Genomic DNA, 21048 nt, shown 5'->3' on the forward strand with positions numbered 1-21048 from the left:
GTATATGGTCTCTAACAACCATGCAAAAATTGGTCCACATCGGTCCATAATTATATATAGCCCCCATATAAACCGATCCCCAGATTTGGCTTGCGGAGCCTCAAAGAGAAGCAAATTTTATCCGATCCGGCTGAAATTTGGTACACGGTTTTGGTATATGGTCTCTAACAACCATGCAAAAATTGGTCTACATCGGTCCATAATTATATATAGCCCCCATATAAACCGATCACCAGATTTGGCTTTCGGAGCCTCAAAGAGAAGCAAATTTCATCCGATCCGGCTGAAATTTGGTACATGGTGTTGGTATATGGTCTCTAACAACCATGCAAAAATTGGTCCACATCGGTCTATAATTATATATAGCCCCCATATAAACCGATCACCAGATTTGGCTTGCGGAGCCTCAAAGAGAAGAAAATTTTATCCGATTCGGCTGAAATTTGATACACGGTTTTGGTATATGGTCTCTAACAACCATGCAAAAATTGGTCTACATCGGTCCATAATTATATATAGCCCCCATATAAACCGATCACCAGATTTGGCTTGCGGAGCCTCAAAGAGAAGCAAATTTCATCCGATCCGGCTGAAATTTGGTACATGGTGTTGATATATGGTCTCTAACAACCATGCAAAAATTGGTCTGCATCGGTCCATAATTATATATAGCCCCCATATAAACCGATCACCAGATTTGGCTTGCGGAGCCTTAAAAAGAAGCAAATTTCATCCGATCCGGCTGAAATTTGGCACACGGTTTGGGTATATGGTCTCTAACATCCGATCCGGTTCTAATTTGGAACGTGGTGTTAGTATATGGCCGCTAACAACCATACCAAAATATATAGCCGATCCCCAATCACACAAAAATTGGTCCATATCGGTTCATAATCATGGTTAGATAAAAATGTTATCTGACATAGACAGTACCCTTTTTACTCTGAATCTTATAGACCTCATAACGTTATAATTTGTAGGCACAAGAAAAACTATACATTTTAAGAAAATTCCATTTATACTTCTCATAAATCTATTTCTCAATTCATTTGGACATTTTATAACTCATAACAATATCCAAATCTTCTAGCTTCCATTCTTCAGCTTATCTCTAACCATATAAATCAGAATATAGCATTTAAAATTTTCCATTCAATTTTTATTTATTCACAATTCGTTGCATCATCTCTTCCATGAGTCTTGGATATTCTTTACCAAGCCAAAAAAGCCTACAAATTAAGTTCAAGTCATAAATATGACCCTGACATTAACACCTTTATAGCCTATAAACAATAATAAATACAATACCGAGATATACAATACCATAGGCTACCTCATAATGTTTATGAGGCGACACCAGGAAAATTATGGGCAGCTTGTATTACATGGTGATTTACAAAATTCGTTGGTATTCTACCTGAAATTCAAAGAACCAGAATTTAAGTGAATACTTATGCTTCTTAGGTGGCAGCTGGACAAGACGAAGAAGAAGTATTTCTTCTGCGGTCATAAAAGGCTTTAGGAAGCATTTTGCGTTTTAAGAATATTAAAAAAAATGTAAAGAAAATTCTGGTAGTAAATTTCGTTAAAGTATGTCATAAATGATGGTTATAATCTGATATTTCGTATATGAAGAGATATTGCTGCGAAGAGACAATGTTTTTAATAAAATTAAATATTTATAAAAATTAAATTCAAAAGTTATTATAGTTTCGTACAAAACCAATCCACGGTTGCCACAAATGAAAGATTTGGTACTGTTTGCTACAATGGTATGATTCTTGATGTTTTGGTAGAGTTTGCAAAATATTCCTCTCCAACTAAGAGGTACTTCATAAATAGAAATAAAATGTTGAAAAAATTTTCTATAGAAATAAAATTTTGACAAAATTTTCTAAAGAAATAAAATTTTGACAAAATTTTCTATAGAAATAAAATTTTGACAAAATTTTCTATAGAAATAAAATTTTGACAAAATTTTCTAAAGAAATAAAATTTTGACAAAATTTTCTAAAGAAATAAAATTTTAACAAAATTTTCTAAAGAAATAAAATTTTGACAAAATTTTCTATAGAAATAAAATTTTGACAAAATTTTCTATAGAAATAAAATTTTGAAAAAATTTTCTATAGAAATAAAATTTTGACAACATTTTCTATAGAAATAATATTTTGACAAAATTTTCTATAGAAATAATATTTTGACAAAATTTTTTATAGAAATAAAATTTTGACAAAATTTTCTATAGAAATAAAATTTTAACAACATTTTTCTATAGAAATAACATTTTGACAAAATTTTCTATAGGCATTAAATTTTGACAAAATTTTCTATAGAAATAAAATGTTGACAAAATTTTCTATAGAAATAAAATTTTAACAACATTTTTCTATAGAAATAACATTTTGACAAAATTTTCTATAGGCATTAAATTTTGACAAAATTTTCTATAGAAATAAAATTTTGACAAAATTTTCTATAGAAATACAATTTTGACAAAATTTTCTATAGAAATAAAATTTTGACAACATTTTCTATAGAAATAAAATTTTGACAAAATTTTCTATAGAAATAAAATTTTGACAAAATTTTCTATAGAAATTCAATTTTGACAAAATTTTCTATAGAAATAAAATTTTGACAACATTTTCTATAGAAATAAAATTTTGACAAAATTATCTGTAGAAATAAAATTTTGACATAATTTTCTATTGAAATAAAATTTGACATAATTTTCTATAGAAATAAAATTTTGACAAAATTTTCTATAGAAATAAAATTTTGACAAAATTATCTGTAGAAATAAAATTTTGACATAATTTTCTATTGAAATAAAATTTGACATAATTTTCTATAGAAATAAAATTTTGACAAAATTTTCTATAGAAATAAAATTTTGACAAAATTTTCTATAGAAATTAAATTTTGAAAAAAATTCCAATAGAAATTAAATTTTGACAAAATTTTCTATAGAAATTAAATTTTGACAAAATTTTCTATAGAAATTAAATTTTGACAAAATTTTCTATAGAAATTAAATTTTGACAAAATTTTCTAGAAATAAAATTTTGACAAAATTTTCTATAGAAATAAAATTTTGACAAAATTTTCTATAGAAATAGAATTTTGACAAAATTTTCTATAGAAATAAAAGTTTGACAAAATTTTTTATAGAAATAAAATTTTGACAAAATTTTCTATAGAAATAAAATTTTGACAAAATTTTCTATAGAAATAAAATTTTGACAAAATTTTCTATAGAAATAAAATTTTGACAAAATTTTTTATAGAAATAAAATTTTGACAAAATTTTCTATAGAAATAAAGTTTCTTGATTTATTTGGTTTCTTATTCGATCTTTTTCTGTTTTAATAAAAATGCTTTATTTTGTCAGATCTCAAGCTTGACAAAATAAAGCATTTTTATTAAAATAAAGTTTCGACAAAATTTTTTATAGAAATAAAATTTTGACAAAATTGTCTATAGAAATACAATTTTGACAACATTCTCTAGAAATAAAATTTTGACAAAATTTTCTATAGAAATAAAATTTTGACAAAATTTTCTATAGAAATAGAATTTTGACAAAATTTTCTATAGAAATAAAATTTTGACAAAATTTTCTATAGAAATAAAATTTTGACAAAATTGTCCATAGAAATAAAATTTTGACAAAATTTTCTATAGAAATAATATTTTGACAAAATTTTCTATAGAAATAAAATTTTGACAAATTGGAGATTTTACATAAGATTCATTTTTTGTTTATTTTTCAATTGTTAACTATGAATAAACACAATATACTGAATAAGTTTAGTGAAAAGTTCTGATATTCCTCTCTTATAATTCATTTCCTTTGAACAATCAAATAGGTATGATGATATAAACTTCCAGAAGATAACTAAATTTGTTTATGGTTATTATTATTTTTTTGTGTTTTTTTTTGTTTTGATTTCTCGGTTATTAAAACGAAATATGAAAAATTATTCTACCGTTTGTCTAAGTTTTAAATTACCTCCATATGCAATTAAAATGCATAACGCATTTCTGCTGCTTAATAATAGGAATATAACATTACGGTTAATATATCGGAAGAATTATATATACACTTTTATTGCGTATTAAAAGACATATAAAAGAAAAATATTATTTAAACTTTGAAACAAAATAAAATAATTATTTTTTTCTGCTTTAAATTTGTGTTTGTCAAGATATTTCGAAAAAGTTTTATTTTAAAACTATTTCTGTTTTGGTTTACCAGATAGATTTGGGCCCATCTGTTCGCTCCAAAAACCATGGCCTTTGATAAGCACGCCCCCTTCGTATACTTTCTAATGATTCTACAAAAGTTCATTCACCTTTTTGTTCCTTGGTCAAATTTTAAATTGATTTTATTTTTCCTTGTAGATTTGTTGTTGAAAAAGAAACAACATCAACAGCAGAAATATGAAAACATTAAAATGTAATTTTTCAAACAGACACTTTCGATAGAAATTTCCTCCAAGTGTAAAAGCCTTAGATGGTATTTTTTGTGTTTTTTCTTCAAACAAAGTTTGCAATTACTTTTGTTTCCCAGCTCTAATGGTGTGCGTTTTGTCTTTAAAGTCCATACTTCCGCCTTTAGTTTAATTTTTTTCTATTTTATTTTGGGATTTTTTGTGTGTTTCTTTGCTTCTTTCTTTCTTAGTATATTGGAGGGATTTTGCAGCAGTTCACAAGCTCATGGCCTCTAATGACGTTGTAAGGTTGCGCCGCCGCGCGTCATAATCTCTGCGATGACTCAATCTATTATGGAGAGAGTTGTTGTTTTATTTCCATAATTTAACCTCTCTTTCTGGTCAACCAAACAAAAATCCCCAGAGTAGTTATGGGTGTTACTTTATTTCGTTTTTTGTTTTCTTCTACTCTTTATCATTTTCAAGTTCAATGGCCATTGTTAGGAGTTAATTATGTTTCTCCTACAAAAATTTTTCCAGTAAAAATGAAAAATGCATTCTCGGTGATTTGATTTGGGTAGAATAAAAAAGATTTTTTTTTAAATGGTTTTCTATCTTTAGTGTCAGTCAATTTCTAAAGTCGATTGGGGAATAGTTGGAATTTTTGAAGAGAGAAAAGATAACAGCAACTAATGGATGGAATAAGGAACATGATTGATGGATGATTTGGAATGTTCTTTTGTAGTTTTTGAAATAAATATTCTCTGATATTCCCGACATATCTAATTTATTTATTTTTTTGAAAGCAGAGAAAGTTGGGGGGAGTAAAAAAACTAAAATTCTTGTTAACAATATTTGTAATATTGGGTTGGAATACATTTCATAAGATGATAGTTTATTCCATTTTAAGATTGATTTGTTCTTATTTTCTCCATATCTTTCCATTCCAAATATAAGAAGATTTTGAGAAAAAAATGTTTCTAAAGGAATAACTTTCAAAAGGCTTTCAAAAATGTTCTTTATTGTAATTTTTATCTCATTTTTTTATATCTGGTTGTTTTTATATTTTGATGAATATATTTAACCATAGTGATGAATAATTTTAACCATTTTTATTTCAAATATGTTAATAACAAAGTAAGAATGGCATTACTATTTTTCCGAAAACATGGCTAAGTCCCTTGTATTTTTTTCTAAATTATTTTTGAAATTATTTAGGCTTAAACGCTTCATACAAGCGTTAGAATGTATGAAACATCATACAAAATAATAAAAAATTATTTACTAGATAAAAATATCACAGAATTGCTTAGTTCTCACATACAAAACACCGAATTCGCATCACACCTTAAGGAGTGATGGAAATTCAGGATTATATATTTCGAGGTAGCTATTTTTTTTTGTTTCTCGGGGTCCTTTCGCATAAAAATTAAAATGAAAAAAAAATGATTTTTTGCTAAAGTAGGAATATCTGTATCTTTATGGGCTGATATATGAGGGTGCTACGATAAGTTCTGGGCCTAGAATATGGATTTTACCATAATGGATTTAGCATATTTGCTTCAAGTATATTTTAGTTGTAAAAATTAATAAAAAAAATTCTCATGAGGTGTATAAATAATATTTAAGAAACGTTTTTTTTTTTGTTTTTATTGTATGTTGTATTTGATTTTTAGAGAATTTTGTAAAAATTTTGTGGACATTTCTGGTTCCTTTTGTCAACCACTTGTTTATTCGTTACTATGCCATTTCCTTAGAATTTTGCCTATAAAATTCTTCACTTGAATACGTGAGAAAACTATTTCGTCCTTCTTAAATAAACACAATTTGCTTCGAATACATTCACAGGTAGTTCTCAAGAACTACTTCCTTCCACTACCTTTTAATTGATTTCTCTTTTTGTATACGGCAAGCCAAATTCAAACAAAGAATTCCGTTTTCTTTTTAATTGATTTCACTTGGAGAATTTTGTTGTTTGTTCCTTTAAATTTGTGTTCTTCCCATATTTGGTATAGCCTAGATATCATTAACAATAAACGAGACGAAGGTTTAAGCAAACAAAAATCCTTCGAAGAAAATCACAAATTGATTTGTGTGAAGAAACTATTTCCTTTGCTTTTCGTATCTATCTAAAGCCTGCAGACAACGGTCCATACGGAATACATTCATGTCCATTAAGGACATAGACATCCCCATTATTTCCAATCTACTCACTGCTAGCCACTCTTTAACAATAGCCAATATTGGAATTGTTGTATATCCGTTTGGTTAGGTTTTAGCATCATCTGCGGCAGCAGCAGGTTACAATCATCAACTCCCGCCAAATTGAAGCAATAGTTGTTGGTATTTTATATTGTTTACTTTCTTTATCAGCCTATCTCTTTTATTATTTTTTTTTTTTTTTGTGTACACAATTCTTCTACATTACCACAATAGAGTTTCCTTGCCATTGCCGTCGTGGAAAGAAATGCCAAAGAAAAAGATTGAATTACCTGAACAAGTTGCTGGGTTAGTACTATGGCTGGTTGGTTGACTGGTCGATTCAATCGAAGGCTAGGCAGCATGGCTAGCAGTTGCGTTTTCATGTTATTGAGCTGGGATTTTCTTTTCTGCGTTGGCGCGTAATTAAATATTTATGTTCAATGTTTAGCAAAGTAGAAATGAAACAAGAAACATGAAAAAATAAAAATAGCTTACTTTACAAGAAAATGGAAAAAACATCAGCTAATCAGCAAAACTCACGAAGGAAGTTTAGTCCCCCCTCACTCTCTGGCTCTTTCATTTCTATATGATGCTAATGCCACAAAAGAAAGTTTTTCTTCTAATTTATATACATTTGTTTGGTCCACCAAGCAAAAGTTAGGGTTTTAATGGAACGAAGAAAACAAAAAACTATATGCTGTAATGTTGTGCATTTCAGTGTATAATAAATCCTTTAAAAGGGACTAACTTTTTCCCTCTCTCTCCCTTTCACGAAGAGAAAATATTTTTTCCACTGAATTTTAATTATGCTATGAAGATATTAAAAATTGTGAATGGTCTAGGCTACAAAGATGGCTATATAAAAGTCTAATGAAAATAATGATGGTATTAAGTCAAAATGCGGTAAAAAGTTATAGGGGAAATATTTTAAAGTTGACATTTAGCAAAGGCGAAATCAAAAATTGTGAATATTTTTATAAAATTTTTGAAAATATCGAAATTAAAAAATTTATTTCTATTGAAAATTTTGTCAAAATTTTATTTCTATAGAAAATTTTGTCAAAATTTTATTTCAGCATTGTTGTCGTTTTTTCATTTCAGCTTAAAACCATACATTGACTAAACTACAAGAGTAGCTTAACCAACAGAGGAAAAGAATGTTTGTCAAATTTATTTGGGCAAAGCCCTATAGACTGCAAGATGGTTGGATGGACGCACGTTTCGGAATTACCACATTCCTCATCAGCATCCTCTACTTGCAGCAAAACTATCAACCAATTATCTTTGACAAACATTCTTTTCCTCTGTTGGTTAAGCTACTCTTGTAGTTTAGTCAATGTATGGTTTTAAGCTGAAATGAAAAAACGACAACAATGCTTAAAGAACAAAACCAACAATAACAAAACAAAACAAATGAAAAAAGAAGAGGAGGCACGCTCAAAATAAACCCAGCCATGTGAATTCAAATCGATGATTTGACAGTGGCATAGGAAAAGAGATATGTTTGTTTCGAATTTATTTGGCATAAGCCGGCTATCAATGTAAAACCTTTTTTCGGAGGGTTCAAGTGTGGTTTTTGTTGGGTTTAATAAACTGCCTGAATTTATTCTGATAATTGGTTGATAGTTTTGCTGCAAGTAGAGGATGCTGATGAGGAATGTGGTAATTCCGAAACGTGCGTCCATCCAACCATCTTGCAGTCTATAGGGCTTTGCCCAAATAAATTTGACAAACATTCTTTTCCTCTGTTGGTTAAGCTACTCTTGTAGTTTAGTCAATGTATGGTTTTAAGCTGAAATGAAAAAACGACAACAATGCTTAAAGAACAAAACCAACAATAACAAAACAAAACAAATGAAAAAATTTTATTTCTATAGAAAATTTTGTCAAAATTTTATTTCTATAGAAAATTTGTCAACATTGTTTATTTCTATAGAAAATTTTTGCGAAATTTTATTTCTATAGAAAAGATTGTCAAAATTTTATTTCTATAGAAAATAGTGTTAAAATTTTATTTCTACCGAAAAGTTTGTCAAAATTTTATTTCTATAGAAAATTTTGTCAAAATTTTATTTCTATAGAAAATTTTGTCAAAATTTTATTTCTATAGAACATTTTTACAAAATTTTATTTCTATAGAAAATTTTATTTCCATAGAAAATTTTGTAAAATTTTATTTGTATAGAAAATTTTGTAAAATTTTGTTTCTATAGAAAATTGTGAAAATTGTCTATAGAAAATTGTCAAAATTTTATTTCTATAGAAATTTTTTGCAAAATTTTATTTTTATAGAAAATTTTGTCAAAATTTTATTTCTATAGAAAATTTTGTCAAAATTTAATTTCTATAGAAAATTTTGTCAACATTTTTTATTTCTATAGACAATTTTTGAGAAATTTTATTTATATAGAAAAGTTTGTCAAAATTTAATTTCTATAGAAAATTTTGTCAACATTTTTTATTTCTATAGACAATTTTTGCGAAATTTTATTTATATAGAAAATTTTGTCAAAATTTTATTTCTATGGAAAATTTTGTCAAAATTTTATTTCTATTTGTGAAGTACCTCCTAAATGGAGAGGAATATTTCTCAAAATCTAACAAAACATCAATGATTTTACTAATCTACCAACTGTGGCAACCGTCTTGAGAAATTTTTCTTCGAACACAAAGTCTCATAAGTATAACTTTAACTTTAGAGCTTCTCATCTTCCCTTTTCAATTTCAATACACAAAGTCAATGAGTCATATATCTCTGGACTTGGTTAACATATTGCATAAATTCCTGTCACAACAGGTGTTTTATATTTGCAATTTCCATTTGTCATAAGGGTGTATCTTTCTTTTGCTGCTTCTTCAAATGAATAAAACAAAAACCCTCTACTTGTACCAATGACTCTCAAGCCCTTTTGTTGTTGGGTTAACATCACCAACTACTGGTGAAGAGTTGGAATTGTCAGTTTTACTATTAAACCAATTTAAAACGGAAGTGCCTTAAGCGACAGTTACCCTCCCCAAAATTCAAAAATTGTGGCAAATACACGGTCATCATTTGAAAAATCAAATCACGTTGAGTTTTATGCAGACAAGATAACCCCTCTGAAGTGCTTGGAATGGTCGTTGTGATAACAATGATATACGAAAACAATACCATAATACCGACAAACATGAGAATCATCAGAGTATTCTGACCAGGCATTACCTTTTCATATGCATTGGAATGAAGGTGGAAAGAGTTTTCCCCCAGGGTAAAGTTACCAGGAACACCAGGGACAGGTCAAGCATACTACAGTTGCAAGAAGTCACCACAGGGAGAGAGAGAGGGAAATATAGAATACAAATATGTGTCTGTAATGGCCTTAGTCCATAGGATGAATCGGTTGGTTGGTTGGTAGGTTGTTCATTCATGCATGGACTGCAGCATTCATATGTTGGTTGAGTGTGTTATGCATACTTAATAAAGAACAACAGCAACTTAATTTCCCAAAATATTCCCCGTCCGTATGGTCATTCATCCAGTTCATCAAGCAAAAGTTGGAACCACTTGTTGTATTACAAATTCTGCAATTTAGGGAACAAACATCCCCCATAAGAGTCCATAAAATCGAAATAATAGCATAAATAACAATCATTGGGGAAATATTTTGCTCATTTTGAATTAAAGATATTTGGGTTTTCAAAACTGGTGTGGAGAAGGAAGCCTCAAGGTGTAGAGGAAATGGTTGCAATTGAAGAAAATTGCCACACCTTTTCCTTTCGATTGATTGAATATAAAAAGCAAAATGTGATATTCATATCTCTGATACAAGTTCCCCTTTTCCCTGCCACATATCTACGTTTCTGACGTTTTCATTGATATTTGGTGATATGTACACGTGAATGTACCTGTTGCAATGGAAATTGCATTTGACATTTGTTGTTCAAACATGCATAGCACACTTGAAACAAAAAGAAGCCACTTATTAAGAGTGGTTTCGAATATCAGCAACATATCATCAATGGCAAGCGACATAACCAACCACCGCACATTAACAGCAATGCCAGGGTTTACAATGTCATTGTATTATCAAACAGCATCGCAACATTAATGTTTGGCTTTAATAAGCTTATGTTGAGTTTTGCTTGTTTTAGGGGAGGGGTAATAAGCCACATGTAGAGTATATAGTCATTTAGTTGTTAAAACGGAAATGCGATGAATTTCATTTATGTTTATGGTCATATTGCCAAAGAGGGAATTTTTTTTCGTAGTATCGTTTTTCTCTTTCAAGATCAATAAATTGTGATATTTTCACTTCAAATATGTGCAATGTGGTGAATTTTTGTTTGTTATGATAAGGGTTAGTGACCTGAATAGGTTTCATTTGGTTCGAATCTTTATAGGTTGTTATTGCTCTTATACATATGAAAATGTCTGAAGCCTCCAAATATGTAATGAGTTAGAAGTTCCTATCATTTGTGTCATGAAAATATTGGGAGCGCAAATAAAAATGTTTGAGCATTTATGTCGATCACCTGGTGCCATTATTTCCCATCTTTCTGGCAATATAGAATCGGATACCAACGAAAAATCGACTCATACTTGGTATACTACACATTGATCTTGGAAATTGAAAATGTAATTTTAAATACCCTTTCCCTATTTAATGATTTTTCCAGCATCTTTACATTTCCCATTGTGTTGCACTTTAAAGCTTTCACATTTTCCAAATTGTCCTTATTCATCATCATTGATGATGATGCTCATGTAGCAGCTTCAATGATGTTAACGTATAGTAAGTGAATATGTGATGAAGTAACATTCATATTGCAAATGACATGACATCATATCGCATACTGAATGCCGGGTCCAAGCATCTGTTTTTCAGTATCACATCTCATTCATTTCAAATGAGTTTTGCAACTATCAGTTATCACTTGCATCCTCAATGAAAAAAAAAATTGGGTGAACTATTGAGAGTTTTGTAACAGTAAGCTAGGAAAGAAAAGTGCCTTAGCACTCTGGCCCTTACTGGAGATGTCACATAGTCAAGTTATCTATTAGGGATTTGTCGAAAATTGCATATGCAATGAGAGTGTGTGTGTTCCATGCACTTCAGTTGAAAATATTTGTTAGTATGTTGAAGAAGTTTTAAGAAAAATTCTAAAAAAAAAACTTGAAAATTTTACACAAGCGATAAAATTTGTTTTTTAATTTGTTATCCAAATAACCCTCTGGGAGTTATGTAACTTTTGCAATACACCGAAATAAATATCACTGAAAAATTTGTCAACTAAAAAAATGTATACAAAAAATTTAAAAAAAAAATATTATCTTGGGACGCAGTTTTTCTGGAGTAAACTTTTGTCAAAATTTTATTTCTACAGTTTTGTCAAAATTTTATTTCTGGAAAATTTTGTCAAAATTTTATTTCTATAGAAAATTTTGTCAAAATTTTATTTCTATAGAAAATTTTGTCAAAATTTTATTTCTATAGAAAATTTTGCTAACATTTTATTTCTATAGAAAATTTTGTCAAAATTTTATTTCCATAAAAAATTAGTTAAGCACGTCTTAGTTGGAGAGGAAAATTTTGCAAAATCCACCAAAACCTCAAAAATTATACCAATCTTCAAAACTGTAACAAATCTACCATTTTTGTTAGAATTCCGTGGATATGAATCGAACTTGGATTCTCACAATTCTTAGTTGAACTTCATACTCGTAGCCTTCCACTGTCTCAGATCATGAACAGTTGTCCTATTTTTGAACATAAATTGTGCCATTTTTCTTTGTCATCACATAACATCGTCTCTCTTTTTGACACCATTTGAGTGTAGAATCATTTTCATGAAGAGATGTTGTGGAAAAATTTGCATCATTATTTTGATGGAACTTATTTTTGTTCTGTGTATAAATTTTAACAATTTGTTGCCATAAAATTGTTACCAAATTGTTTTGAAGATTGGATCGTAACAAGCTGAATGTTCTGGTGTATGTTTACTACGATAACTACTACTATTGCCTAAATCTCGATACAGCCTCCTTGGTCCTGCCTCTATTGCATTTTATATCTGTCTACATTGTTTGCAGTATTTATTTTTCAGTCTTCAGGGAGTACTTAGATTCAATGTAGAAATCACCTTAGGTCACGTTCAACATATGTTTTTTTTGTGGCATTGTTTATGGCTCTAAGGGTTTGGTTTAAAATTTGTGTGTTTTCAATGGGGTTTTCCTTAGGTATTTTCAAAAGGATATTTGCCGACGTTTGACAAGTGACAGCTGCATTTTATTTCATTGTTTCCCTCATCTCGGCATTTTCATGGTAAATTTTATGGGCGACTTAATAGGAAGACAGGCAAATAAATATATAACAAGCAATTTTCGCTTGGAAATGAAATGGAAATTGTGAAATCTGAAAATTTTCTTATTTGCATATATGGAAATTTTTAGATATAGTTTGTGGGAGGCATGTGGGGATTTTTTTAAAAAGCTTCTAAGGAAAGTGAAATTTCCTTAGACTTAATCAGACAATCAGTGTAAATCACACACTCAACAAGAAGTTTACTTGGATCCAAATATTTTGGCCTTCCCTTAAGGATTTTGGTATTGATTTCGAACAAAGATGCGGCTTCTTTAAAATAAAGACATGTTTTAGCGACCTAACTGGCTTTAAATCTAGAATTAATAAAGTTAAAAATAGGAAAACATATCTCACTTTCATTCTCTTTTCGCAATATATTAATAAAGCTATAAATCATGTATTCCATGTACTTCTTTTCTTTAAGGAAAATTTGCCATAGATCAAAGGTAATCGAATTTAATGGAGTAACTTTAGTAAAAAATGTTTTGAAGGAAAGTTTATAAACTTTAACTTAATTAAAATTGTATTATTTTAAAGAAATGTGTCCCTAATACTTTGTAAATTGCGCATCCTAAAATTTAGGTTGCGTAATCTTTCCTATAACGTAAATATTTTTTCAGTGCAGAAATCTTAATCCATTGTTATAAGTAAAATAATTCAAATATATTCAATTTTAATAAGAGGAAAATTTGAGTTTATACTAACTGTTTTAAAGGCTCATCAAAGCTTATAGATCATCTTTTTTCGAACTCTACATTGTAGGGCTCTCTTGGTTTGACACTACTCTGCCTATTTTTTTTTAATTAAATTATAACCAAATTAAATCTGTCTTTATTTGAGATAACTTATAAATGTTGTATTCTTATTTCCTTTTGTTATAGGCCCCGGCGTAGATCCGGCTCAAGTATAGTGGTTTTAGATAGTGAGGACTTAAAACCCTGTCTACCCGATGTTTATAATAATCTACCACACATACGACAGCCAAACGAAGATACCCAAGAGATTGATCAGGAAATGTATACAACCATGTTGAAGTCCATAAATCAAGATAATGGTGAGTAAGGCCATAGCCAATAATTTTTCAAGTTTCTTGATAGATAAACTCTTTTTACAGGACCACATCGTGAGATGGCTGTTGATTGTCCAGATAATTTTATAGCTCGTAATAAGACACCACCACGTTATCCACCACCCCGTCCACCACAGGTAACCTTAGTTAAAGGCTCATTGAGTAAAAAACTCAAAAAACACAAAAACTCACCACTCTCACAACAAAAATCACACACACTACCCCATCACAATGCACATGAACATTCTTTGTCGCAGACTTCCTATACGACAAAACTAACACAATCACATCCCCATAATCAGACCATAAGTTCCACCATTATCACCACAACCATAACCACACTAACAACCAATATGCCCTCTCCCGCATCCCTATCGACATCATCCGCCTCATCAACATGTTTGCACAAGCCTTCGTTGTGTTCGGAAGATCATTTAGGCTCCTCTAATCAAAATTCACCATTGCTTCCAACTAAATTCCATTACAATGCTTCATGTAATAACACCCTGCCCAAGTGTACTGCAAAATTAATGCTAAGCAATACAAAATTAATAATCAATTATGCTCATCATCCTCCTCAAACAATCGACGATCATCACCATAATCATCACTACGACAAACTCACCACATCGCCTGCGCTATACACCACTTGTTCATTGGGCGAATTGAATGACACCAATGATCAATTGCAAATGCAAAATGCTTACAATGCTCAACAACAAATGAAATTGGATAAAATTGAAAATTATGAAAATTGCCTGCAACTACAAATGGAACAGCAGAAACTCAATAATGCCCTGGCTTTGAGTGGTAAAGGAAAAATGACCGTGGCCCCTAATCCCAATGGGGGATCGCTGACCTCACCAGAGGAATTGGATTTAATGGTTGTTGATGCTCTCTACCGCAAAGGATCCTCATCACACTCGTCTTCTTTTGAGAGTGAAGTTTTGAGTAAAAAATCTTCGGAATCTTTTGACTCTATCTCGTATCGTCAACTGCAGAATAATAACAATGAACTGAACAGCAAGGAATCTCATCATAATTCCAATTCGAATTCCTCATCATCGTCCTCTTCGAATCATAAACATAAGATGGCAAATGTTAATGGGAATGGTGTGACAAGTCTCTTTAGTAATGCTGCATCTATCATAAATGGAGGTGGTAATAATAGTGGTAGTGGCGACTCTTTGCCTAGTATAACCAGTTCAGGTTCTACTCCTCCACCCGAATATGAACTAAAGGAGTTATCCTCAAAGAATATGATATTACCACATGTGGTCAAACATCGCGAATTACCCGTGGATGTTCCCGATAGTTTTATAGAGATGGTGAAAGCACCACCTCGTTATCCTCCCCCTGCCCATTTGTCCTCTTTATCCTCCCAAATATCGTCTTGTAGTTCAGCCTCAACCGCCAATACTACCCTGACGCGTATAAACTCCTCTAATAATTCCAATACGGAATCTCATGATATGAGCCTATCACCACAATCTTTGAAAATGCATCCGCAAACGCAAGAGACTTCAATGATATCCACCATGTCCTTAAATGGATCCTTTGAGGATTTTCAAAATCAACAACAACAACAGCAGCAACAACAAGTACACCAATCACAGCAACATCAGTCTGGTGGTTTTCATCTATCAGGCACCCAAATACCCCAGCCCCAGGTGGCTACATTGCCTGCGAAACGTATCGACGAGGTTTGTTTGCACAGAATTTTTTACTCAAGACATTGGCAATGTGGCTTTTTCTCTACTCTACTGATCCTGATCCTAGCAATATAAGTCTCTCTCTTCTATTTTGATATAGTCACCAAGCATTTTGAGAATTTTTCAATAATTTGACACCTTAAAATGCTCCCAGTTCCCGTAGTTTGACAATCTTTTTAGAAAAGTAGTAAATTTGTGTAGTTTTTTTTAACTCTATTATCCTTCCATGATTGCTTAGTATATGGTAGAAAATGTAGATTTAGATGGTGTTTGTATTAAGGGATATAGTTTTGAAGAAATTTTGGTTGATTAATTCCTATTTTGTAATATTTTTCAGCACAACCTAAGATATTAAAAACAAATGTTCCATTTCTAAGGACCCTCGCAAGTTGTCTCAGTGTGTCTGTTTATAATATCCAACAAAGCTCCTCAAATTGTGCATGTTGTCCCCATACAGAAAAGAAAATACTGATACTTTCCTACGCAACGAAATGTTGAAAACGAAGGTTTCCTTTTTTAAGTTCTTTCTTGTTTCTTGATCATAATTTTTAGCCATAGCGGTCTCTTATTTCCAACGACATTTTAAAAAAGAGGTCCCATTTGCTCTGGTCAACAATTTTGTTTTGGAACAGAAAAAAAATTTCAGTTGTTTCTGTTTAAGATACAGTCAACCATCTATAAATTCATTCTCGAATTAAGCACATAAATAAATGTCCCCAAAATATGCTTGGAAGAGGTCATGCTCCTTATGTATATGAAGTCAATATCTGTCCCCAAAATTTTAATTGCAAAGTTTGCCATAATAAAAACAAACATCCCATTGCACTGTAATAAGCAAAAATTGTGACAAGAACCATTTTTTTTTATATTTATTATCAAAAAAATAAAATCTTCTGAAAAAATAGCTAAATATTCATTGCGCAAACTTATCAATCAACATAATTCCTTAAGATATTCACATCATTACCTTTGCTAAAAACAAGAAATGCAGCAGAATTCAACTATTGAAGTATTTATGGTCGAGTTTTTACTCAAATTGACCAATGTATTGTTTCCACGAATTGTTCTTGCACGGATAGTTCCCAAATTATATAAATAACTCAAAGATTAAAATATCTTATTTTATCTGGGCTTTGTTTTTAGTCAGGTTTTAAATTTATGGCACTCTGTAACCAAAGAGATTCATACCATTGAACAGGGATGGAAAATACAATTTTTAAGAAAGTACAAAAAAGGTATTTTTTAGCGGAAAGGTACTTTTTACTAAATTTCACTGGAAAATTATTGTCAAGAGACTAAATTTTAAAGAAAATAAAATTTTGACAAAATTTTCTATATAAATAAAATTTTGCAAAAATTTTCTACATATAGAAATAAAATTTTGCAAAAAAAAAATCTGTAGAAAAAAAATGTTGCAAAATTTTTTCTATAGAAATAAAATTTTGCAAAAATTTCCTATAGAAATAAAATTTGTACAAAATTTTCAATTGAAATAAAATTTTGACAAAATTTTCTATAAAAATAAAATTTTGCAAAAATTCTATATAGAAATAAAATTTTGACAACATTTTCTACCGAAATAAAAAATCGATAATATAGAATCGCATTCTTTTTTCGACTAAAACATTTTTGAAGTTCAATAAAATCCTGTTTTTGACTATGTCTTTTACAAAATCGAGATTTTCTTCCCACATTTTCTTCCCACATGCCATATTTGTAAAAGACTATTAGCAAATAAGGTTGATAAAGACTTTCTCAAAATATTAAAATATTTTGTCAAAGCTATTGTACCATAAATCTGATATCGACTCAAGAATGTCTACACAAAAGGTACTAAATCATTCGCGGGGGTACTACGGTACTGACCGGGGTGAAAAAGTATTGAAAAAAGTACTATAGTACTGCATTTTCCATCCCTGCCATTGAACCAAGGTGGCTATTATTTCTTATTTGTTAATTATAGAAAAAGTACCTCAAATATATATACCTATACAAATTCACCAAAATACTTGGCTTTGTATGTCCCCACAATGTAAGCTATATTTGTCCCCATAGTGTGAGTTATGTTATGAATGTCCCCAAAAAAGGCTTATGACTGTCTCTACCAAAAACTACTTTATAACAATAAGAAATTTGTTAGTCTCATACTTGATTGCTAAACCCAGCATTATTTTCTTTTGCGTATTTGGATTCACGAAATTAGTCTTTAAAATATTTTTAAAACTTTACATTTAGTCCTTGTTCATTTAATATCTCCACATGCTCAGTAATGTTGTGAACAAATTACTTATGTTCCCGTGGAGAAAAATTACCTGCGGTTCTTTTTGTTTTTATCACAAAAAAGCAATTTTCTGGCAATTTCCAATTATCATATCTCTACATTTAATATCACCAAGTAGAATACATCTTGAGAGCCTGCGAGAAAAATTCTTGCTCACCAAATCCACATGTGCTGATTGCTCAGCACAATTTTTAATTAAATGCAAAAATATGCCAACTAATTAGCCTGTAGAGTATAGAGCAAGGCATTCATGTGAGTCGTTGTCGACATCATAATCGTCATCATAATCATATTTGCACAATGTCATCAGCACAAAATTTTGACACTAAAGTGTCACAAGGAGAAGGCCTGGCAGCAGGAAGCAAGCAAAACTCAGCGACAATGTTGAGAACATTTTCAATAGAGCTAATGTGTTATACAGGGAAATTTGTTGGGAAATGCAGTTAATGCACTTGATTGGAAGGAAAAAGACATCAGGATACAATCATTTATAAAATAATTAAGATAAATTAATTTAATGGATAATTTGTTTAAATGAGGGAAAAGTATGACATCACTTAAAATGAGTTGCAGGAGACAAGCAAATGGATGAGTGGGATAGAGAAAGAAATTAAATGAGAGCTATCGAAATGAATTGAAACCATATTGATTATATTTTATTTGAAACGTTCAAAGGTAATTAAGTTTGATCGAATCTAATGGCAGATGTTTTTATTCGTGCATATTCCTATATGAAAGGACAATTATAGTTTCCAAACATCATTTAATTTCGCTTAGCTCCACTCAATATTTAAGCCACTGTAATGTAAAAGAACTTATGTTAACTTGACATTATTTTCGATTGCCTAAAAGTATGCAAGGCTTTGGGGAAAACGTTAATTAACATTCCAACGTGTAGTAAAGCAAATGGATTTCGTTTGTCTTTACTCTCAATTAAATTTTAATCTTTGTTCTTTAAAATATTCTTCATCTAATACATCTAATTTTCTGCATAATCTTTCCAAGAAACACAGAGAGAGAGAGAGGCAGATTAATACAAAAAGAAATTTTGTTGAAACAAACCATAAAAAATAAAAACTTTTTAATTACTCTCAAGTGTAGTTAAAATACCACCCTGAATGAAAATTCAACATCCAGTGCTAACTAGTAACACTGAATTGTAGCAATAAGGCAAGTAAATGCCCACAGTCAAAGCAAATATTTGGCAAGTTTAGGGAAAAGTTTACCACAATTTCTAAGCAGACTTAAACATGTTTGGACATTTACAAATTACGAGACATAAGTAAAGCAAAAAAAGGAAAGAAAAATAAAAAATAAGAACTCATGGTAATTTAGAAGAAATTGTCAACCTTGATTTTGGATGTTTGTAATTCCTTGCATCCCAACTCTATTTACACAGCTATTGCATAGCCTCCTGCCTACCTATCAACTACACCTTTACACTTTCATTAATTTTCATTTTTTCATGGGATTATACTAAACCGTAAAAGAAAGAACAACAAGAAACATTTTCATTTGTACACTTTAGACTTTTTGCCAACTGAAATTAATGATTAATTTATGACCTCAATATGAATCTCAAATAATATGAAATTTTATTTTTGCTTTAGTTAAATGGCTCGATTAAACCGGTGCCACCACCACGTGATCAAGTGCGTTTTGAAAAAGATGGTCGCGTTCAGCGTTCACCACTGCCTCCTCAATTACCCGATCGTCGGGGGATGCCGGGGGCCAATAGTCAACAACAGATTGCCCAAATTGTGGAACCAACTTTGGAGCAGTTGGATAGTATTAAAAAATATCAGGTAAGTTTCCAAAGAAATACACCCTGAAAGAAGAGTTTCCTTTTTTGAGGAACGAAATTTTAGACAAAGGTTTTTTGGCGGAAAAAAATCTTTTACGGGCAAATAAAAAAAGATAAGAGACAATCGTAGTAAAGTATGTCATAAATTCGGGTTTTAAAGAATATTTTGTTTTTAAAGGGGAATTACATTTATCTAAAATTTCGTTCTGGAGGAGAGTAATTTTCTTTTGGGATGCAATAATATTAAAACAATTTATTTTAATTGTGAAATGACAACTGTTAAATTTCAATTGCAACGCTCGGTTTGACTTGAAATCATGTCAGCCTAAAAATAGGCTTTGAATATTGTTTCCTATTTCATAATTATTTCCTATAAATGTTTATACAGTTTGAAAAATATGTGAATTCAATAGACTTTCATTAGTTTTGCAGCGAGTTGAATTAGAAGAATGTTCAAACTTGGGGGTTAAACTGTGGAAATGCAGAACTGCTCAATAAATTAACTTCTCTATATTATTGACAAAAACTTAATTTTTTTTATTTGATGCCTGAATATTTTGTTGGTTTTAATAATGGCATCGCCCATAGTAGTTTCTAAACTATTAACAGACTTGCCTATACTGGAAAAACTACAATTCTGAAGCCTCAAAAATTGCCAAACGTACAATCGTAGATTTAGTTAGTGTTTACAAGTTTTTAGGAATACTCCACCAAAATGCTAATATAACTACAAGTCCCTAAAATCTACAAATCAACAAACAACAATGGGAATTTTGATTTCTTTGAAATACTCATACTGAATCCAAAACCTATTTCTGTATTGAGTTGTTGAATGTCTCTTGTTTAATCTATAGCAAATACTCCCATAAAAGCTATTTGATTGTCAGTACATATCCCCGAAATTTGTTTCAATAGCTTAAAATGTCAGGGACATGTCCTCAAAATTAACACAAGTCCTTTAATGTAGCTGAATGTACTTCCTACTTAGAATGGGGTTGTAAAAGAGCCATAACATTGCTTATATCCTGAGGGCAAAATATGTCACAATAATGGGACAATATCTATAACCATTATGGTATTGCGATTGCATGTCCTTAAAATGTCAAAACTTCATCAAAGTGAAATATTTGATTTTTCAAATAAAAATTTCTACTCTCGATATAAAATGTAGCATACAATTTTCTGAAACTATAGGAAATTGTT

At 30.3% G+C, this 21048-nt stretch overlaps 2 protein-coding genes across 6 annotated transcripts in view; one reads left to right on the forward strand and one right to left on the reverse strand.

Annotated features, from left to right (window-relative positions):
• The window catches only part of slpr (mitogen-activated protein kinase kinase kinase slipper), a 224707-nt gene that overhangs the window by 166515 nt on the left and 37144 nt on the right, over nucleotides 1–21048 (reverse strand). The gene's annotated exons all lie outside the window — the stretch shown is intronic.
• sdt (MAGUK p55 family member stardust) overlaps nucleotides 1–21048 on the forward strand; it is a 184122-nt gene that overhangs the window by 134805 nt on the left and 28269 nt on the right. For 2 of the 4 annotated variants that reach the window (XM_075298456.1, XM_075298458.1), the window contains 4 exons: nucleotides 13861–14033; nucleotides 14094–14185; nucleotides 14828–15751; nucleotides 19652–19846. In XM_075298456.1, coding sequence (XP_075154571.1) covers nucleotides 13861–14033; nucleotides 14094–14185; nucleotides 14828–15751; nucleotides 19652–19846 — 1384 coding nt within the window. The remainder of the gene's footprint in view (nucleotides 1–13860; nucleotides 14034–14093; nucleotides 14186–14827; nucleotides 15752–19651; nucleotides 19847–21048) is intronic. The other 2 variants (XM_075298457.1, XM_075298459.1) reach the window with 2 other exon arrangements.

Source organism: Haematobia irritans, chromosome 3 (genome assembly GCF_050003625.1).
Source record: "Haematobia irritans isolate KBUSLIRL chromosome 3, ASM5000362v1, whole genome shotgun sequence".
Lineage (NCBI taxonomy): Eukaryota > Metazoa > Arthropoda > Insecta > Diptera > Muscidae > Haematobia > Haematobia irritans.